This window comes from Tamandua tetradactyla, chromosome 12, assembly GCF_023851605.1.
Source record: "Tamandua tetradactyla isolate mTamTet1 chromosome 12, mTamTet1.pri, whole genome shotgun sequence".
In the NCBI taxonomy this organism is placed as follows: Eukaryota; Metazoa; Chordata; class Mammalia; order Pilosa; family Myrmecophagidae; genus Tamandua; species Tamandua tetradactyla.
In genome coordinates, this window is record NC_135338.1 from 100141817 (window position 1) to 100163264 (window position 21448).

At 41.0% G+C, this 21448-nt stretch overlaps 1 protein-coding gene across 1 annotated transcript in view; it reads right to left on the reverse strand.

The window, feature by feature from the left end:
- BTBD1 (BTB domain containing 1) overlaps positions 1-15306 on the reverse strand; it is a 73163-nt gene extending 57857 nt beyond the window's left edge. The window contains exons 1-3 of the mRNA XM_077124324.1: positions 14939-15306; positions 7215-7371; positions 372-477 (exon numbers count right to left, since the gene is read on the reverse strand). Of these exons, the coding sequence (XP_076980439.1) occupies positions 372-477; positions 7215-7371; positions 14939-15306 (631 nt within the window). The remainder of the gene's footprint in view (positions 1-371; positions 478-7214; positions 7372-14938) is intronic.
- Positions 15307-21448: the final 6142 nt, after the last annotated feature.

Here is a 21448-nt window from a genome sequence, read left to right on the forward strand (position 1 = left end):
ATGTCTTCTACTACTGTTTTAAATCTTGTCATTTGTTTGTTCCTTGATTGTCTAATTCGATGACAGTTTTCTTAACAAGACAAATCACATCTCACCCTTCTTTATATTTCCTTCAGGTCCCTAGTATAGTTCCATGTATGTGGTGAATATTCAATGAATATGTGTTTATTTGATTTGACATTTTTAAAAAGGCAGTGAGGCAGTTAGAACTTTTAGGAATATTTTCACCAAAATGAAGCAAAACTCTTAAAGAGGCAGCTTCAATTCTTTGAAAAAATTGCTAACTTAAAAACAGCTCTTATTCTAACAAGGCTGATTAATGAGGTATTACTGTACTTAAAACATAAAGATTTAGTTCAGAGTGAACTTACCTATATCAATATCAGTAAATCCTTCTGCACTTATTGCATCCATTGTGCTTTTGTCTATCGTGTCTAGACAAAGACTAGCAAGCTGAGGTTCATCAAATAGTCGAGCCTAAACATATAAAAAGATAATTATTTTAATTTCATAGTTATTTTCCCTTCAAATTGATACTGTAAATAGTTATGTGTTAATTGTACAAAAGCATCTACTTAAAATATAACTATAACGTCTATAGATCCTTAAAATTTTTCATTCTATAATCAGAAATGAAAAGTTAAAAAGACAACCGTCCTACCAAGATAAATTTTCATAACAGTAACAACTCTATTACTTTCATTTTCATGTTTACACACACACACACAAACACATACACACACATATACAAACGTAGCCTACTTTCTTATTCATTGCTTAGTTTGATCTTAAAAAACCCTTTGGAGTAGTAAACAACACAGACACTACTCCACCTTTCAGAAGGGAAGAGAGGCTGACTGACCTGCCCAAGATCATCCAGCTTGTCCTGTTGCAAAGCTAGTACTTAAATCCAAATCTTATGACCCTTTGACTAAACCATCATATCAATTGTCAAGCACACAAGTACAAACATTATATATCTTTTCCATTTTCTATTTTGGAATGGAGAGAGGGAATAGAATTTGAGAATCTTAGAGAAAGAAAGCTCTGAGAATCAAAGAGAGAAGCAAAGCAAAAACTAGACCTAACAACACAAGAATGAACAAATAAATTTGCATGAAGGAATACTACACAACAGTAGAAAAGAACCATTTAAAACACATACATCAATATGAATGAATCTCACAAAACTACTGATGAGCAAAAGAAGCCAGAATAATTACTGAACAAAAGAGTATATACCATATGAGCCCAATAAACTTAATCTAGTCCTTAAGAAGTCAGAAGTTGAGCTATATAGGCTTGTGTGTTTTAATCTGTGTTAGGCATGGAGTAGTTAAGGAATCCACAGGGGACAGCAAGTCAAGCTTAACAGGTTCACTGAAGAGGGAGAAAGCAGGCAGGCAGGAGCCAGCAAAAGCTGCTAGTGAAAGGAAAGAAAAATGGCTCTAGCCCTCAGTTCTGGGAGCTGTGCTTTAAAGGGAGAGTGACGTCGGGAGAGGATGCCACCCACAAGGTGGTGTGTCGTCCCTGGGTTGGATGGGGTGTGCTGACTTAGGGTATGATAGACTGCTGAGGTACTGACACACAATTCTCCTTTGATGTGTGGCTGTATTTAACAGGCAGGGTGAGGCACTGGTAGGGGAGGGTGTTATCAGCAGAGACAGATTATGACCGTATTTCTAGTTATCTGGGATGTCTTCATTTGTCTGGAGGATACAACACCAGCCAGTATGCCGGCTGGTTTATATCTGGACCCTGGGACTCCTGCCAAGGATGCTGAGGAAGGGAGCTGAGGGGCTCAGCGTCAAGAGTTCCTTTTGCCCTTAGAATTATTTTTCTGAGCCCTAACAATCTGTATCCATATTATACTTCAAAAAAAGAAGCTGAAAACAAAAATAAACGGCAGGCAGGTACTGGAGGCCAACCTCAAATGGAGTTAAAAAAAAAAAAAAAAGAAGTAAAATGCTGAAAAAAGAGAAATAATGCTAGGTATACCAACAAGCAGCTTTCAGTCTGGCCTAGGGTCAGCTCTGTTTACATTAAATAGGCTGAATAAACACTAACTGCAAAAAAGGTATTCATTCTGCCTCATGCAGAAAAGTGCTGAGAATATTGTCAATTAATTAACAGCCACACCATAAATGACAATATTATTTGGCATGACTGATGACTAACTTTAATTTTAAAGTAAAACCTATTTTCAAAGGATTTGTGACAGCCCTGGAAAAGATATTTCTTTTAAAGATAATGAGTTCATATTAACTTTCCCAGTTTATTATATATATTTCTATGTATGGTTTCTATAGCATTTTTCCCTCTAACACAGGATCCAGTCTAGGATCATGTTCATGTACTTTTAATTTTATTTAAAAAATTTTTTTTGCATGGGCAGGCACTGGGAATTGAACCCAGGTCTCCAGAATGGCAGGCGAGAACTCTGCCTGCTGAGCCACCATGGCCCACCCATGTTCATGTACCTTTCTTTTTTTTTTTTTTTTTAACATGAGCAGGCACCGGGAATTCATGTACTTTTAAAATATGAGAAAACAATATATTTTAACAATTGAAAGTCTAACGGCAGGTAATAATGAACAACTGATTAAAACCCCTAAACTAAGGAGTACCTTATGTTTTATGGGGGAGGAAAGATAACATTAAATATACTAGCTTTAATTCTAAAATTTTATGTTTATATATGTGTGTATTTAAATCAACAGACCATACTGGAGACCCGAGTTAGTTTCCAGGAGCCTGCTCATGTCAAAAAAAAAAAATATCCCAGCTGAGTATTTTAAAAATCTGACAATACTTAAAATACATTTGAAAATATTCTTAGATTATACTTTGAGCTTATTCATCTTAACTTGCTTAGTCAAATTAAAAAAAAATTTAGCCTTAAATAATTCAAAATTTGAATGAGAATAAATTCTAACTCCATTTCATGTTACTGTCCTTCAAAAATTTTTTATTTGGATATAACTTCAAATTCACAGTAAAGTTTCAAGATTAGTATAAAGAACATCCATATACCCTTTTGCCAGATTTATCTATCTAAATGTTATTTGTCTAAAATTTTGGCTTCATTTACTTTATCATTTGCATGCATGCTCTCTCTCTTTTTCTAATTTTTGTCCCTGAACGATTCAGAGAGTATCAGAGAGTAAAAATACATTATGGTCCTTGACCCTTAAACATGCTAGTGTGTGCTTCTTAAGAATAAGGTTATTCTCTTATCTAACCATAGTAACTGACAAGGCAAATTTTACATCAATATACTTTTTTTGTAGAATCTACCATACATATTTTAATCTTGTCAGTGGTTTCTATAGCACTTTTTCCCTCTAATACAGGATCCAGTCTAGGATTATGCTCATGTACTTTTAATATTATTATTATTTTTCATGGGCAGGCACCAGAAATCAAACCCAGGTTTTTGGAACGGCAGGAGAGAACTCTGCCGCTGAGCTACCATGGCTCGCCCAGATTCATGTACTTTTTTTTTCTGCATGGGCAGGCACCGGGAATTCACGTACTTTTGAAATATGAAAAAACAATATATTTTAACAAGTGAAAGTCTAATAGCAGAAATTTTAATTGGCTAATTCAATCATATCTTTAGTTATGTTCATACAAAACTTGATTGTTCATTCAAAAAAAAAATTTTTAGTATAAATTATTTTATTTGGGGTAGGAATTTTTCAGTCATGTCGTAGATCACAAACACAATATCGAGTCTCCTATGCAATCTATTTATTGTTGCTTGGTAGAGTAAATCAAATGTCACAAAACTGAGCTTGACTCTGGTATGATTTCTGATAAATACCACTATGACTGTATCACTTCATAAAAAGTGTTTTTCTCTGTATAAATCATGCTGGTACAGTATACTGGAACTTTGTTTAGGTATAAAGATGACATTGGCCCTCTCAAGTAATGAACATGTCCAGCTCAAATGACTCACTTGGCAGGAACAAGAAGTTCACATGACAACCTGGGGGCTAGTTCACATGACCACACTAAGGAAAAATGTGGAATAATATTGAGTTCTCAGGCCAAGAAAGCACTGAAAAGTTTGCTTTTTCTCACAGTGACATTTGTTAACCCATTTTGTTCCAAATGGAGGGATAACCTGAAACTCTGTTAGAAATGCAGACTTGCAGGCCCCATCCCAGACTTACTGAACCAGAATCTGCATTTTAACAAGATTCCCAGGTGATTTCTTTGCAAGTTTGAGAAGCACGTGGTTAATGTACCAGCATATGATGTTAGCCAAGGAAATGATAGGTATAGGGTCTGTTTTCTCAATTTTGCATGTTTTTGCTCAGTTTTGTGTCTCTAAAGTACAGTTTTATATTCAGTTTTATATCATAAATAAACATCTAAAAATGTTAAGCATTTTGAATATATATTTAAGATTTTCATCATACATTAATGTTACAAAATGACTTTGTAATTTTTGAAACCTTCTACTTTAAAGTGTATAGAAACATATATTAAACTGGAAAAATTAATATGAACTCATTATCTTTAAAAGAAATATCTTTTCCAGGGTGTCAAAAAGTATCTAAACAGGAGCAGCATCACACACTTTTGCTTACCACTAAAATTCATGTGCAAACCCCAGTGCCTTGATTTCAGTCCTTGTTTCAAAAAAGGTAACTTTTAGTATAAAATAGTTTAATTTTTTAATTAATTTCCATAAAGAAATGTTAATATATATGGGTATCTGGTCTTTTTAAGAATAAGTGTGGATAGGCACTTGTATCTCTCTATATAGGAAAAGAAAGATAAATGCAGGGAACTGTGAGTAAGCCAAAAGCACTGATCCGCATGGTCAGAGTTTTGGCCAAGTAGAAAGGGGTTCAATACGGCTTCAAGGGGATAAATTAGCTAAACGTATTAATGGAGAGAACTCTGACTCCTTCTCATCTGGGAGATGAACTCTCCAAATGGTCCTTCCAATTATAACAAAATATCAATAAACAGACTTAAGTTTTAAATGATGCAACAGACCCTCATAATGGATTATTCTATTGACTAAGCAAGTCTCAAAGAAAACATAGTTTCAGGGGAGTCATTTAGTTATAAAACAAAACACACAAATGAGAATCGATGTTAAAAAATATATGCTTAAAAAGTCTGATAAGAGTTTAGCTACAAAGAGAAAGCTTGACTTAAATAACAACACTTGGGACTTAAAATATATCACAGAGAAGCAACTGGGTCCTATGCGCAAACCAAGAATCAACTGATCGATAATTAGATATTGTAATCCAGTACCTGAGACTTTTTTTTGATATGGCAGATTAATATAATTTAAAGTAGGTGTTAAAGTAAGAAGAGAAAAGGAATAATAAACGAATGAATTAAATACATGGTACTGATACTTCTGAATAGGTTTAGGTGCACATGCTGAAATAAGTTTTTTTTTTTTTTTTTTCTTTTTGGCTTTTCTCTGCTCTCTCTGAGTCTCCTGAAATAAGTTTTTAACAGTATACAAGTATGTTTTGCTACTTAAAATATTTGAAGTATTCAAAAGAATAAATTATATTAAATTTGTAGCATAAATTATTTAGGCAAATACATAGCAATTATTTTTTTGTAAACATTTAGTTTTCAAAGTATTATTGGTTTACGAATTTAATAAAGTGGTTATGTGAGCCTCTCCATACACAGTAAAGCCCCTGAAAAACCTCATGAAGCTTACAAATACCAACTTTTTAATTTGAATTTCATCATAAATTCAAAAGAGGAAAAAAAAAAAAGAGGCATTTTTCCTACTAGCTGTATGACCTTGTCACCAGTCTCTGTGCCTCAGTATCTATAAAATGGGGATAATAAGAAAACCTTTACTCCAATACCTAGACCTCCTAAAGTTATAGTGAAGTTAACTGAGTTAATACATACAAAGTGTTTAGAATGGTGCCAGGCATAGAATAATCACTCGATAATCACATTTCCTTGTTATCATCATCACCAATATCATCATACTTTGAGAACTACTGATTTAAGGTTGAGGTCCTAGATTTATCACTTGTTAACTGTTTAATGTTAAATAAGACATTTAAACCTCTGTAAGTTTACATTCCTTCATTTATAAAATGCAGATAAAAACAATAAACTACATCACAGAGTTGTGAGAAGTAAACGTGATAATATATGTAAAGAGGCCAGCTTAGTGCCTGGCATGCTACATATAGGTAGGATTCTGTGACTATGTCCCAGAAAGGGTGACATCAGCGTGCTCTTTCTTCTGTAACTACAAATATTTGGTGAGGGTTTTTTGTTTGTTTTTAAGGAACCATCAAACATTTCCTATATGATGGACTGAACTGGAAAACATGAGCTCTGGGCTCTGGTCTTGACTAACCTATTGTGAGATTTGGGGCAGGGAGTTAATTAGTCCAGGTTTTAGTTTTATATTTGTAATGAGAAGGTTGAGCTAAGGGACAGTCATAATTATTTCCAACATTAATATTCAATAGGATTTTATTTTATCAACTTAGACTTTTAAAAACATTGTCTAAAAAGAAAATCAGCAATTTATTTATATCTAAAGTATGACACTAGCATTACAGGCACTTAACAAATGCTAAATAAAATATGTTAGGGACTGGTTAATGCTTCCATAGGTATGCTTAGTTTAGTGACAATCCATCAGACTGCATGCTTGTAATATGTGCACTTTTCTCAATGCGTATTGCACTTAATGAAAACTTTTAAAATGTCAAAAAGAATATTTCATATAAACCTTAAATAGCGATCATTCAAAGAGTGGGTCAGCAAGCTTCCAGAAACAGGGCCAAAGAAACTGAATCTTAAGACTTTTCTGAACTTGAAATATTTGATCCAACAAAAATCTGAGAACTAAAATGTATGTCATCATATTCTTAAGCATGGCAGAAACAACACTGGATCCTAATTCCAACTCTAACTAACCATTAGGATAAATCACAGCCCTCTACGTATATAAGACTCCAGGTTCTTTATCTACATGATTCAGGATTGTATTAAGTAAACTTTAATTTGTTTTTGTATTCTAAAATCGTATGAATTGACACTATTTCCTTGAATTATATTATGAAAATAACTACTTATACTTTAACATGACATATAATTAATCATCTTGAAATATTAAATATTCACATATAGTTATGCTTATACACAATTTTCCCAGCTATCGTGATACATATTTAGCTACAGTTACTTACCTGAGTGAGGAGCATAAAGGCATTATCTGCCCTAAGATGCTTGGTGAGAAACTCCACACAATGTGCTTCCAAGGCCGGGACCGCGTATTTCTTAGCAGTGTAAAGAGTGGTCATAACTGTTTCGGGACCAATCTGAACTTCATCTGAATACAGAAATCTGGAAAGCAATCAAGAAATTGCAGTGATGGTCAGTCATATTTTAGATAAGCAATCTGTCAGAGTTAAACCTCTGAGGAATATTTTCAAAGACAATGAGCAAACTGAAAAATAACCTGAATTTTGCATCAGACTTTGCAGCCTACAGGGCATCTGCACATATATTATCTCATTTTATTCTTATGCAATCCTGATAGACAGGAGTCTCTCCATGTAACAGAGGAAAAAGAGGTTAAGTGATCACATGACAAACTCGTGTCTCTGAGCCAAGTCTTCAGAGTGCTTTTTTTACCAGCCCACAGCTGCTAAGGACAACAATGGTTCACTTGTGCCTCCCTCTCAAAGGATGCTTCACTTAAGGAAATCTACAGACAGTTGTAGTTCAGACTGCTAAATGCCAAAACATTCCTTTATTTTCTGATAATACCTTCTTATTCTGGACATCTTTGAACCTTTCATTGTTATCCCAGAATTATAATGACCGCAAATTAGAGTATGGGGCTTTGAAGAAATAAAGCAATTTAATAATAGATTTAATGACCCCACGTTGCTGTGTGCTTTTAGGGTTTTTAGGTCCAATTCTCTCTCAAATACTATCAGCCCCATACTGTTTCCTCCTAGTTTGCTGCTTCTTACTGCTAATCACTAGATAAATCAGCTTTATAGAACTGCACATAAAGCATAAGATTCTCAGTGAAGGGCTGGGAAGTTATGGTTGAACAATACTTGAGCTTTTATGTATCAACTTTAGGCCTCCTTTGTGGTACCTCAGAGGACCTTGGTGTTAACTGTCCAGTTCTTGCTGCATTCACGATAGCTAAGAATGCTGAATAGTACAGCATTAGGAGCAAGTATTTCATTTCAGGAATATTAAAGACACTAACACAATTATTACTTATTTCCCCAGGACTCAGGTCACAAAATAAATGTCTATGAAGCCATTCACTCTTTCAGAATCCCCTACTACACTGAAGTGAGCAGGGCAAATACGTTCTACTTTATGTCACTACCCTCTACCTTTCAGTTCTCTCCTCTTTCATTCCTACAGCCCATAATGACCATTTGAGATGAACCCTAACTTGCTATACCTCCTTATCTCTCCACCCTAACCAAATCCTGGCACTCTCCTGTTAACTTCACTACCCTTACGACTATCTTGAGTAGAGGTTGTTCAGACTTATACCCCCTTCATTGTTTTTGAACCTTCATCAGGTTCAAAAACAATGGTTGCAGTGGACCAGGTAAGTCCTGAAGTGCAGAGTGGCCAGCCTCTCCAGAACATCATCCAGTTTCATCTACCTATCCCATATTATTGGCAGCCCCTTCCAAAGTGAAAAAGCTAGAACAGGCATAGCTCAAATACCAATGAAGAGTGGGAGAAAGAGCAAAGGCGATGGTGGAGTTAAACAGAGAAGGTAGGGTTTAACAAATGAGTATGATTGCTGAATCACTATATTGATATTTCTCAGTCCCCAGTATCTTAGATCAGCTAGAAGTAAAAACCTAAACTTATGGAATTGTAACCATACCAAACTCTGAAATCTGTTCTACAATGTGCTTTGAAATACATCATTTTTTTGTACATGTTATTCTTCACAAAAAAGAAAAAAATGTCAATTGTGATGACAAATGCACAGCTATATGATATTTTGAACCGTTGATTGTACACTTTGGGTAATTACATGGTATGTGAATATATAACATATCAATAAAAAAATAAAGGACAGTGGGAGACACAAAGTAAGAGTTGCATTTTGTTTACAACCATTAAAAAAAAAAGATGGCTACTGTTTTTCTGGACTACAACGTGTTAAAACATTTTTCCAAAAACTTCTTTTGAAGACTCAAGCCAGCCAGCTCTATCATTCATAATATTCACATGGCATTAAATGCCATAATTATTGAGGAGCTCAGGATATTAAAAAAGCAAGCAAGGCACAGTTCTCTATGCTAAGAGATCACATAGCTGGGGCAGGGGGTAGAGTAGTAAAAAATGGGAGAAAAATTAACATTTGTTGAGTGTTTATCCTATGACAGATACCATCTTGTGTATTCTGCCCAAAAAGAAAGTATGTGGTGCTGTTATCTCCATTTTAAAGATGAGGAACTGAGTCTGAGGTAACACAGGAACTATCTGCCATATAACACCACATATCACTTCTGGGTTCTGACTGCTTCCAGGGCTATACTAGTATAAGGACAACCAAGAAAGGGCTGTTTTAAGTTACGTGCAATCTCGAAGAGATTGCTTGGGTTTATACCTTCGTGCCATTACATGCAGCTTTGTGCCTTTAAAAAAGCTACTGTCACTGTGTTCCTCTCTAAAAAGTTCCTCACTGTGTTCCTCTACTTCATAATTTTGTGATAAGGATTAGTATCACTTAAAACATGTAAAGTCGGGCCATGGTGGCTCAGTGGCAGAGTTCTCACTTGCCATGCCAGAAACCCAGGTTCGATTCCCGGCACCTGCCCATGTAAAAAAATCAAAAAAGTAAAAAACATGTGAAGTGTTTAGAAGAGTACCTGGCATATATAATTAGCCTCAGTAAGTACTGGCTATTTATTTTTGTTTATTTTTTTTTTCTCTTTTTTACTTTCGTGGCTATTCATTTTTATGTCTCATTTTTTAAATCTATTTTCCTCTCCATTTTAAAAGGCTTCCTCCCCCTTTATCTTCTAGTCCTTCTATTTTTACACCCAATAATCATGTTTAAATTTCTAAGAACTCTTGCCTGTTTCCTGATGATTCTTTTTTTTCTCTCCAGCATCATGTCTCAATGCAAAAATGCTCTCAGATTTTCAAGATGATACCAAGCAAAGTTTTAAAACTTCTCATGTCCCTGAATTATATGCTTCCTTGTGAGTCGGCTGCCCTGTTTGTCTTAGTTCCTCATTTGTGTTTTGATTTTCCTCGTGTGTCAAATGACTAGTAACTGTCTCCAGGCTCAGTATTCTAGTAGCTGGTATGTTTTCTCTGTTGTGTAGATAGCTGTTTTCCAGACAAAATTCTCTACAAAACTGAAAATTTGGCTGGGAGTTCTGCATATGTGGGAGGCTTGTTGGCACCTACCTTTAGGCCAGGACTCCCCAATGTCATTATAAGGAGAGCCTTACCCGGGGGTGCCAAAGCCATCCCAGCAGTCCTAGTTCCTCCCAGGCAGTTCTTTCAATCTATTTAAAGAGGAGCCTGTCGATTTTCACCCAGGCTTAATCTGTAAGAACTGGCTGGGGAACAGTCATAAGCAGGCATTCAATCAATTTTGACGTTTTAGTCCAAACTTCTCATTTCCACCATCCTTACTACCAACTTCTAGCCCCTGAATTTTGGGATGCTTTATTATTCAGCATTATTGTGGCAAAAGCTAATACAGTGGGTAATAAGTGTGACTACCTCAAAGTTCTGTTCTGAAGTTAGAGTTCACATAAGGTACTTAAGAACAGTTAGCAGCACACAGTAAGCACTCTTAAATGTTAAGAGATATTTTTGTTAGACATGCTCACCTGCATGGGTACCAGACATTCATATGTGAATGTCCAGTTGGGAACTGGGGTCTGGAGATTAGCAGAGGCCTGGGAATATAGTTGGGGGAGTATATATGCCATAGGTTCTATTAAGAAGAACAGAAGAAATTATTCCATGTCCCTTCCAGCTACAACTCCACTTCTGTGATCTCTTTTGCAATAAAACTTCTTGAGAAGATTGTTTATACTTACCGTTTCCAGTTTCTCACCTGTCATTTTCTCTTGACTCTAATCAGTTTGCTGAAATCACTCTTCTCCAGTGTTGCTAAAACAAATGCTCAACTCAATGTCCTCATTTTACTCAACTCTTGGCAGCATTTAACAGGAGGTGACCACTCCTTCCTTTTTGAAACATTTTCTTCAACTTGACTTCCAGGATAAGACTTCTTTGCTTTTCCTTCTACTTCCAATGACAGCTCATCTCAGGCTCATTTCATCCATGTGCTACATCTCCACAGGCTGAAGTACCCTGGGGCTCATCCAGGTACTTCTTTTCTCTTCACCATGTGCATTCCCTCCCTAGGCAATCTAATTTGGTCTCGTGGTTTAAATACCATTCTCTCTTAACTTTCAAATTTATGTTCAATGAGAAACTCTTCCCTAAACTCCAGATTCATACATATATAACTGCCTACTCTACATCCGTTCTTGAATGTCTTATAAATTCTCCTGGTTCTACGTTTAAAATATATCCAGAATTTGACCATTTTTCATCACATTGGTATAGCCCACGGGTATACTGGTTTTATTCTTGCAGCTCTTCCAGCAGGAGAAACTTAGGGCCATCACACATGCTTTCCTTTGCTGAAAATGCTCCTTCTCCTAAAGCTTGGTCATTTTTCTTCAAAAACACTTACCCGTACTCACCATTACATATTATTTTTGTTTCCCCACACTAGTTCATAAGCTCTATGAGGGCAGGGCCTTTTTCATGTTTACCTGCTCTATCTCCAACACTTTAAACAGTGACTGCCACAGGGAGGCAGAGAGTATTTGTCAAATGAACAACTGAAAAACATCACTTATGGATCAAGCAGGTCAAACTAAGCAGTTTCTTGAAGAGCTTCAAACTTAAGTCCAAAAGCCTTTTATGTTAACAATTCAAGCAGTAAACATAATAAAAGAAGGCCCAAGTGAGCCTGCTTTTCCAACTCAACTAGACTATCAGCCATCTTTTTGTCACACAATATTAGTTAAATTAAATATCTATGTTTCACTGCTAGCCAATACCAAAGTTTAAAAATCAGTCCAAGGGCGGGTCACGGTGGCAGAGTTCTTGCCTGCCATGCTGGAGACCTGGATTCGATTCCCGGTGCCCGCCCATGCAAAAAAAAAAAAAAATGAGTCCAGATCTATCAATTGCATAATTGAACAATGACTGGAACCTGAAGAAGGACAAATGCTGTGACCTCATGGAAAACAGAAAAATGAGAAAACAAATTGCACTGAGCTACATCTCAAGTATCTTCTATGGATAGGAAGGGGTTGACTGGTTAACAGTCAATGAAACTATGAAATAAGTAAATTTTCCTCTACATTCTCATCCAAGCAATCTAATTTTCTTTCCCAAAGTAATAGGCTAGTCAGTATTTTTAGATCAAAGACTCTCAAACTGCAGCCAGTAGAATATAGCTCAGAGAGAGAGTATTTACAGTGCTCTTAAGGTCCCACTTACAAATATGATAAGATTGTATGTTCTAGTTTGCTAGCTGCCAGAATGCAACACACCAGAGACGGATTGGCTGTTAATAAAAGGGGATTTATTTCTTTAGTTCTTCAGAGGAAAGACAGCTAACTTTTAACCGAGGTTCTTTCTTATATGGGAAGGCACAGGGTGGTCTCTGCTGGCCTTCTCTCCAGGCCTCTGGGTTCCAACAACTTTCCCCAGGGTGATTATTTTCTGCATCTCCAAACGCCTGGACTGAGCTGCGAGTGCTGAGATGAGGTGTGCTGAGCTGCTTGGGCTGTCCTATTTTGAGCTCTCTCATTTATGCACCAGCCAATTAAATCAAACATCATTCATTGCAGCAGGCACGCCTCCTAGCGGACTGCGGATGTAATCAGCAACAGATGAGGTTCACGTACCATTGCCTCTTGTCCACAGCAACATACCTAGGCACCTTTACCTGGCCAAGTTGATAACTGAATCTAACTACCACATTGTAAGTGGTGAGGAATTCAACAAGCATCCCAGAAGATTATAATGCAGATAATCTACAGACCATTTTGAAAAATACTTCTACTCTAAAAACTATAAATGTACTAAAGCCAATCCTTCTGGTCAACTTCAAGCCAAAAACCAAAATGCCTAGATCCTAGCTTTTGAATTTTTTACCCACTCTTATAAATATAACTGAACCAAACTACAGAAAATATAGGAAACAAGCAGATAAGAAAAAAAAAAAAAGGCACCCATAATCTCATCACTGCAACACAACCATAATGCCATTTATTACAAACATTTCCATGCTACTATCTACATACGTGCTTTATTTAGTGGCTACAATACATGCCATCAAGGGAACCTACCCCTATTTACCTAACCATTCTCTACAGTTGACCACTTCCTCACTACTATAAATAGCGCTGCTGTAAATAGCTTTGTACTGAGGTTTTCCAGTACTTGAACATTTTGGAAATGTGTGTGGGGAGGGTGGGGGTGGGGAGTGTGCCTGCATCTACAGACCAAACTGTTTTCCAAAAGGGTTTTACCACCTCCTCTGTGAGAGAGTGCTAGCATCAGATGTTAATGCAAACTTTTTTCTAATGAGAAGGGAAAGTACCTCAATGTTTTTTTGTTTGTTTGTTATTAGACAACACTCCTGCATAAAATACGGATGCCACATGCAGGCCCAACACCAACCCCTTGCGGTGGTAGGGACATCTGTTATGTTAATGGTAGCGCATTTTTATATTGTACTATTAGAGCCCATGGTTTAACAGCTCACTGTGTAGTGCGGTTCCATGGATTTAAAAAGCTTCTTTTTCTGTTACAATATATACAATCAAACATTTCCCAGTGTTTTAATTTGCACTTCTTTATTAGTAATGAGGTTAAACATTCTCTTTATTATCTGTGTTTTCTCTTTTCCTAAGCTATCTACCCTGCTTATTAATGGGACCTTAGTATTTCTTTCCCAGCCGAGCAAACTTTTCCAGTTCGCACTGATCCCAGGTCTCGGGCCCGACGCCCTCCTGCCACCGCGCACTGGGCTGCGGCCCACCTGGCTAAGGCGCACGCGGGGTCTGCGGGGTCGCCGGCGTCCCGGGGCCCCTCACTTGGGCTTTCCGTCGCATGTGTCACGTGGGGGACACCTACACGTCCCTACCGGGCTTGCTGTTACTGAGGCAGCGATGCCGCCTTTGCTTCTAGGGCGCCGAAACCGGAAGACGATCCCGCCGAACCCGTCCCCTCAGCGGACCTCCCCCTTTAACGGGAGCGGGGTCGGACGGCGGGTCCGCCCGCAAGCACCGAGGCAGGTGCAGCCTCAGCCCCGGGCGTCCCCCTAGCGACGGGCTGGGTCTTCGCTGACGCCAGCGACAAAGGAGTCGCAATTCCCGACAGCGAAGGCCAACCCCCAGCGCATCGGCCCCGCAGGGCTTCTCGGCCACCCCCTTCGCCCACCCAAAACAGCACCGTGCGGGGCCGCGCCCTCCCCAACCTCAGGCCCCGCGGCCGCCCTTCCGAGCATCCCCGGCCTAGGAGGGCCCGGCCCGGCGGGTGGCGGCGCCTCGCCCGAGGTCACCTGAGGCCCGGCCCCGCCGCCCCCTCAGGCTCCGCCGCCGCCTCCCGCCGCCTCCTCAGGCTACTCCTCAGGCTCGGCTGCCGCCTCCTCCCTCCGCCTCCTCAGGCCCCGCCGTCCCCGGCCCCGCCGTCTCCCGCTGCGTCCTCAGGCCCCGCCGCCTCCTCAGGCTACTCCTCAGGCTCGGCTGCCGCCTCCTCCCTCCGCCTCCTCAGGCCTCGCCACCCCGGGCCCCGCCGCCTCCGGCCCCGGCGCCTCCTCAAGCTACTCCTCAGGCCCCGCCGCCGCCCGCCCGCCGCTCACCTCAGCAGCGCCAGGAAGGCGGCGGGCTCCACGTCCGGCAGCTCGATCTCGGCGGACGTGGTGGCCATGCCGCCGTTGAACATGGCGTCGAAGACCGCGCTGCCGGCCGCCAGCACGAAGCGGTGGGCGGGGATGCGCTGCGGGCCCCCGGCGGCGGCGGCGCCGCGGCCCTTGCCCAGCACGAAGCGCACATCGCTCAGCAGCTCGGAGTTGAAGAGGAAGGCGAAGCGCTCCTTCAGCGACGCCTTGGTCGCCTGCCAGTTGTAGAGCGGCTCCCTCTGCAGGGGCAGCAGCGGCCCCGCGCAACCCGGCTCCGCCTCGGCCGCCTGGGCCTGCTCCCCGGGCGCCGCCGGCCCCGCCGACGCCATCCTGCCGCCGCGCGCCTCCCGCGGCTACCGAGAGCGCTCCCGCCGCGCGCCGGCCATCGCCGAGGCCGCCCCCGCAGGCCGGCGCCGCCTCCCACCTTCGGGAACGGCGCTTCCGAGGCTGCGCGCGGCCGCCCGCCCGCGGTCCTTCCTGCGGGAGCCGCTAGGCGCGCCCCCGCGCCAGGCGCGCCCCCGCCCAGCGGGATTCCGAGGCGCGCGCGCAAACGACAGCCGCAGGCGGGCTCCCCAGCGCGCCTCAGCTCGCGTTCCCGCACACGGGCGCGCCTCGGCCTCGGCTCCCGGAGCTGTCGCTTCCTCAAGCCGCGTCACCAGGCCTAACCCAACGGGACCGTCCTCAGGCGCCCCTCAGCGCCAGCCGCACAGCTCCCACGGGCACCTAGGCCGAGTCCTCGGAGTTGAAAGTGGAAGGGACAGAGGCCATCACCGAGGGCGCAGGCGGGAGAGCGGACCCGGTCCTGACCCGGCCATGCCCAGATGGCCACTGCAGATGGCCACCGCCCAGGCGTGATACCCGGGCAGGGCTTGACGCTTGGCGCCCACTCAGCGCCCGGCGGTGTGCAGGGCCCTGGCCCTCAAAGCTCTGGGCTGGGCGTGGCCTCCTGCCCGTGGCCACCGGCTCCTTCCATCCCCGACTCGACGCCACGCCGGCGTGTCGCCACCTTTGCTCTTCTGGCACTTGCTTTCTGCCCCTTACATTGAAAGAACCGCGGCTTATGCGTAAGGACCGAACGGAAAAGGTCGTGTGGCCGCGCACCGCCCTCCGAGAGGTGCTGCAGCGTGGGTCCAGGTGCGGGGAGACGCCTTCCTGCCCACCGCACTGAGCTGACCTGGGTCAGGAAAACAGTCCCAAGTTAGGGAGGTGGCTGTTGCCCAGCAAGTATAATGGGAAACACCTTATTCGTTGTATGAAAAACCTCACAGATTACAATTGCCAATTTACCTAATGAGAACGCTATGCCTGGGTTTCTCCTGAAAAGCCACTGGGCCTGGCCACCCTCCAGATGGGCCTGTAGCTGCTGGGCACTTAGGACATGGCAGCTGCTTCGGGAGAGAACATGCGTGGGAAGAAGCCTGAAGTGGCACTGCAGTAGTGGGTGAGCAATCCCTTCCCCAGGCCCAGGCTAGACGGAGAGATGTCCATGGTTGCCTTCACAATGCAAGTGAGCACACGTTGAGAATGCATCTAGTGGAGTGGTCATCCCAGAGCCCTAGTGCTGGGAGCCCTAAGTAGCCAAGGTGGAGGCTCAAAGGGAAGGGGCAGCCAGCTCTCGGCTCGTGCTTCTATCTTCCCACCGTGAGAGCTGAGGGGGAGCAGGTCCTGTGATGAAGGCGCAGGGTGGGTGCTGAGGAAATGCGTGGATCAACTTCTCTCTAACCCTCTCCTTCTGTTACCTCCAAACTTGGTAAAAGTCTGAGCCTTTTGCTTCCTGGTGCTTCGGAGAAAGGAGGGGCCAGCGGAGAGGCCCAAGGCCTGGGCATGGACAGGGCCGAGAGTTTAGCAGGGGCAAGAATCAGGAGGAAGAGGCGACTGGGAGAACGTAACTCCTCTCTTCTTCCCTCTTGGCAAACCTCGGAATTTCCACAGAATTTGAAAGGGGGCCAAACGATGACACACAAATGATTTTCATTCATAGATGATTTGTTCCAATCCAAGGCCGATTAAGTTTCACATATTACAATTGGCTGGATATTTCTTTAGCTTATTTTCATCTAAAATAGTCCCCTTCCTTCCCATTTTTGTTTTTCATGATATTGACTTCTTTGAAGTCAGTACTGTGACGTAGTATGCATCACAATCTGGAATTGCCTGGTTGTTTCTTCATGATTCATTATTAGATTCCAGCTTAAATATTTTTGGCAAGAAGAGCACACAGGTGATGTTAGGTATTTCTTATTGCACCGCTTGAGAAGCATGTGACGTCCCACTGTTGATTACCTTACGCTGATCACTTGATCTGTGGGCTGTAACTGCAAACTCTTTCAATTGTAAAGATATAGCGCTTCCTGTGTACTTAGCAAGCAATCCATAGAGTGATATTCTGAGACTGTTTGATCATCCTGTTCCCCAAAACCTTTTCCCCTTGTGGTCTTAGCATCCTTTGATAAGTCAAAATGTGAGTCACTAATTACAATGGAGGCTTGCAAAATGGTGATTTTCTAATTCTGAAATTCCTTCTATAATTCACAGTTGACATTATTCTGTAAAGAAGAGCCTTCCTTATTCTGCTTTCTCCTCCTTTCTCTCTTTTTGAGTTTCAGTATGAACTCATGAAGGCTTTTTTTTAATGTGCTATAACCCATTACCAAAAACTGTCTATACTTTAACATCCAAAGAAAACCTCAAGTGTACCAAAGAAAAACTAGTATAGGCCACATCATCTGGTGCAGAACAATAAAATAATAAATTAATACCAAAAAATATAATGAAGATCCTGTATTCAAAAATTTATGGACTGATATACTGATAAGCTGGGTTCAAGACTAAAGCATAGCCAAAAAATACTTTCTTTACTAAATGAAATAATAAAAGCAAATGTGGTAGAAAATACTTAAAAAAAAAAAAAAATAGGCACCTAGATTGTAGGCTCTTATAGCCGTTACATTTAGTCTGGAGCAGTACTTGTTATTTCTAGATATTGAGAGGCTGTGCTATGTATGTATAACCTGGAATCTTCCATTGGAACTGTGGGCACCTGTGTGACAGACACCTGAGACCCAGAGTAGGGGTTCTGCAGGTCTGAAGGTCAGCACTGCCACATCCAACAAAAAAGAAACCAAGGGCGGGCCGCGGTGGCTCAGCGGGCAAGAGTGCTTGCCTGCCATGCCGGAGGACCTCGGTTCGATTCCCGGCCCCAGCCCATGTAAAAAAAAAAACAAACAAACAAACAAAATATAATAAAACAAGAAAATGTTTAAAGATGTTTCCCTTTCTTCCATCCTTCCTTCCTTCTCTCTGTCTTTCCTTCCCTTCCTCCCTCTCTCTAAAAAAAAAAAAAAAAAAAAAAGAAACCAAGAAAGAGATCAGGCTTCAATTAGACATAAGAACATAGCTGATCTGGGTCATGACTAAGGTAAATCGGAATACAGGGATAAGGAGGACATTGTATTTTAGAACTTCACTTACCCAATGAGACCAAAGAAAGAGAGGCTTATTCTGTCCAAAACCTAAATTTTCTGTAGCACATAATCTTAACTCAAGCTGTCTGGGCAGATTATTTAAACAACCCAAACACAGGGAGCCCAGAGAGGGAGCGAGGGCTTGTACTCCTGTATAGCTTAGTGTCATGCCCAGATACATCCCAGAGTATGTTGAGCAGACAAGAAATATTGGCAAAGTCCCTTGAGAGGCAGGAGAAGAAATATGGAACTTTCAAGCTTTATCACCAGAGAAACCCCTGATACTGTCTCAAACATTAGGGACTCCCAAGCCGATAGGCCAAGCCCTTGATCTTGAGGCTTACTCTTAAGAAGCTTATGTATGTAGTGGAGAACCTAAGCCTACCTATAATTATGCCTAAGAGTTACTTCTGGAAGACCTCTTTTGTTGCTCAGATGTGGCCTCTTTCTCTCTAAACCCAACTCTGTGAGTGAAATCATTGCCCTTCCCTCACGTGGGTCATGAAATCCAGGAGTGAAAGTCTCCCTGGTAACATGGGACGTGAATCCCAGGGATGAACCTGGCCCTGGCACCATGGGATCCTCATGCCTTCCTGACCAAAAAGGGGGAAAGAAATTTAACGAAATAAGGTGTTGGTGGCTGAGAGAGTTCAAATAGAGTCAAGAGGCTACTATGGAGGCTACTCTTAAAACAAGCTTCAACTAGATATTGCTGTTTATCATGGTTTGCCAAACCCTAACCAAAACTATTCCAGCCAACCCTAAAGAACCCCTAGGGCTCAATTTGAGACTCTACAAAAGTTCCATGCACTATGATTACTTTTCAGAAACCTACAAGGTCCAGATGGTTTCCTAGACCAAATAAGTCCTGAAACCCACAGGGTTCAGCCTCTCCAGAACTGATCAACTAGTTCCATCCCCCTATCCTATATTATTAGCAGCCCTTTCCCATGTGAAAAAGCTAGAATGGGCAGAGCCCAAACACCCCTAAAGATTGGGAGAAAGATCAAAGGAGAAGGTGGAGTTATAACAGAGAAGATAGGATTTAACAAATGAGTATGACTCTTAAATCATCATATCAATATTTCTTTTAGTCTCCAGTGTCTTGGAGTAGCTAGAAGGAAAAAACTAAAATTGTGGAACTGTAACCCATACCAAACTCTGAAATCTATTCTATAACTAATTGTTGTGGTGTGCTTTGAAAAGTATTGCCTTTTTAAAATATTTTTTTCATAATTAAAAAAAAATATGGTAAACATTCTAATCCCCATTGTAATGTCTGCCACATTGTATATCCTCAATAGATATTTATTGGACAAATTCATCCAGGAGTTAGAGAAAGAACAAAATGAACCTGAGGAAATTAAAGAAAAGAATTAAATATAAAGGTAGATTGCTTTTTGTTTTACATTTGAAGTAAAAAAAAATTTTTTTTGCTGTTTTCTAATTTCTTAGTTTCTATATTTTCTGAGAAAAGAAATTCTGTGAAACTGAAAAATAAATCTGATCTGATTCTTTGCTATCAAAAGAGAAACACATAAACCAGAAGTGCATCTAAGACACATAATGCACATTATGTTCTGAAACTTGCTTTTTTCCCCACCTAATACATTGTGGAAATCCTTCCATACCAAGCAGTTTTTGAGTAGAATGCTTTCGAATGTTCAAAAAAAAAAGATGCTAAATAAACCACTGAGAATTTAGATGATGAGCTTTGAAAACCATGTTATGAAGTTCACTTAATTCTGATCCCAAAACCTGGCAAGATCACTCACAAAAAGCAAGCTACCACCAATTTCATATATGAACATAATATAAAAATCTCAAAGTAACAACAAATCAACAATAGCACGAAGTAAAAGCATATTTAACCATGACTAAATGAAACTTATCACCTCAAATGTGGACATCTTCGTTCAGGTGTCAAAAAGGGTCAGAGCTCTGAAGCTATGAAAGTCAGCAGTACCCCATACAGGAACTGTTTAAAAAGTTAAAGTGATCAGAGATCAAGTAGAGATATGAAAGAAGCTGATCTGGATAGGACTAAGGTATCATCAGAAGACTGGGTAAAGGATATCATCCATATTTTAACGTTTATCTGGTGCAAAATTTGTATTTGGGGTAGTGCATTTCCTAATTTAACTTGTATGGTCAGTTTAATTAAATACCATAAGTACATGGAATCTTGAATAGGGCATGAGATTTTGTTGGTTTGTCCAGGTTACTGTGATGCCACAATAAATCCCAGAGTGATCTGGACAGTGAATAAAGAAGTATTTGCAAAGTCCCCTTGGGGGAAGGGGAGAAAGGGAGAAATATTTAACTTTCGCATTTGGAGAATTTCTGATAAACTCGCAAGCAGTGGGGACAACCAAATCAATAGGCCGAGCCCTCAATCTTGAAGTTTGCCCCTATGAGACTTATTCCTGCAAGGGATAGGCTAAACCTGTTTAAAATTAGGCCTAAGAGTCACCCCTAGAGAACTTCTTTTGTTGCATAGCTGTGACCTCTCTCTAAGATGACACAGCAAGTGAACTCACTGCCCTCGCCCCCTACATGGGACATGACTCCCAGGGATGTAAATCTCCTTGGCAATGTGGGACAGAAATCCAATGATAAGCCAGGACCCAGCATCACGGGATTAAGAAAACCTTCGTGGCTAAATGCAGGAAGAGAGAAATGAGACAAAATAAAATGTCAGTGGCTGAGAGATTTCAAACAGAGTTGAGAGATTATTCTGGAAGTTACTCTTACACATTATATAGATACCCCTTTTTGAGTTTATGGTGTATTAAAGTGGCTAGAGGGAAGTGCCTGAAACTATAGAGCTGTGTTCCAGTAGCCTTGTTTCTTGAAGATGACTGTGTAATAATATAGTTTTTACAATGTGACCGTGTGATTGTGAAAACCTTGTGTCTGATACTCCTTTTAATCTAGGGTATGGACAGATGAGTAAAAATTATAGATAAAAAATAAACAAATCATAGGGGGAACAAAGGTTAAAATA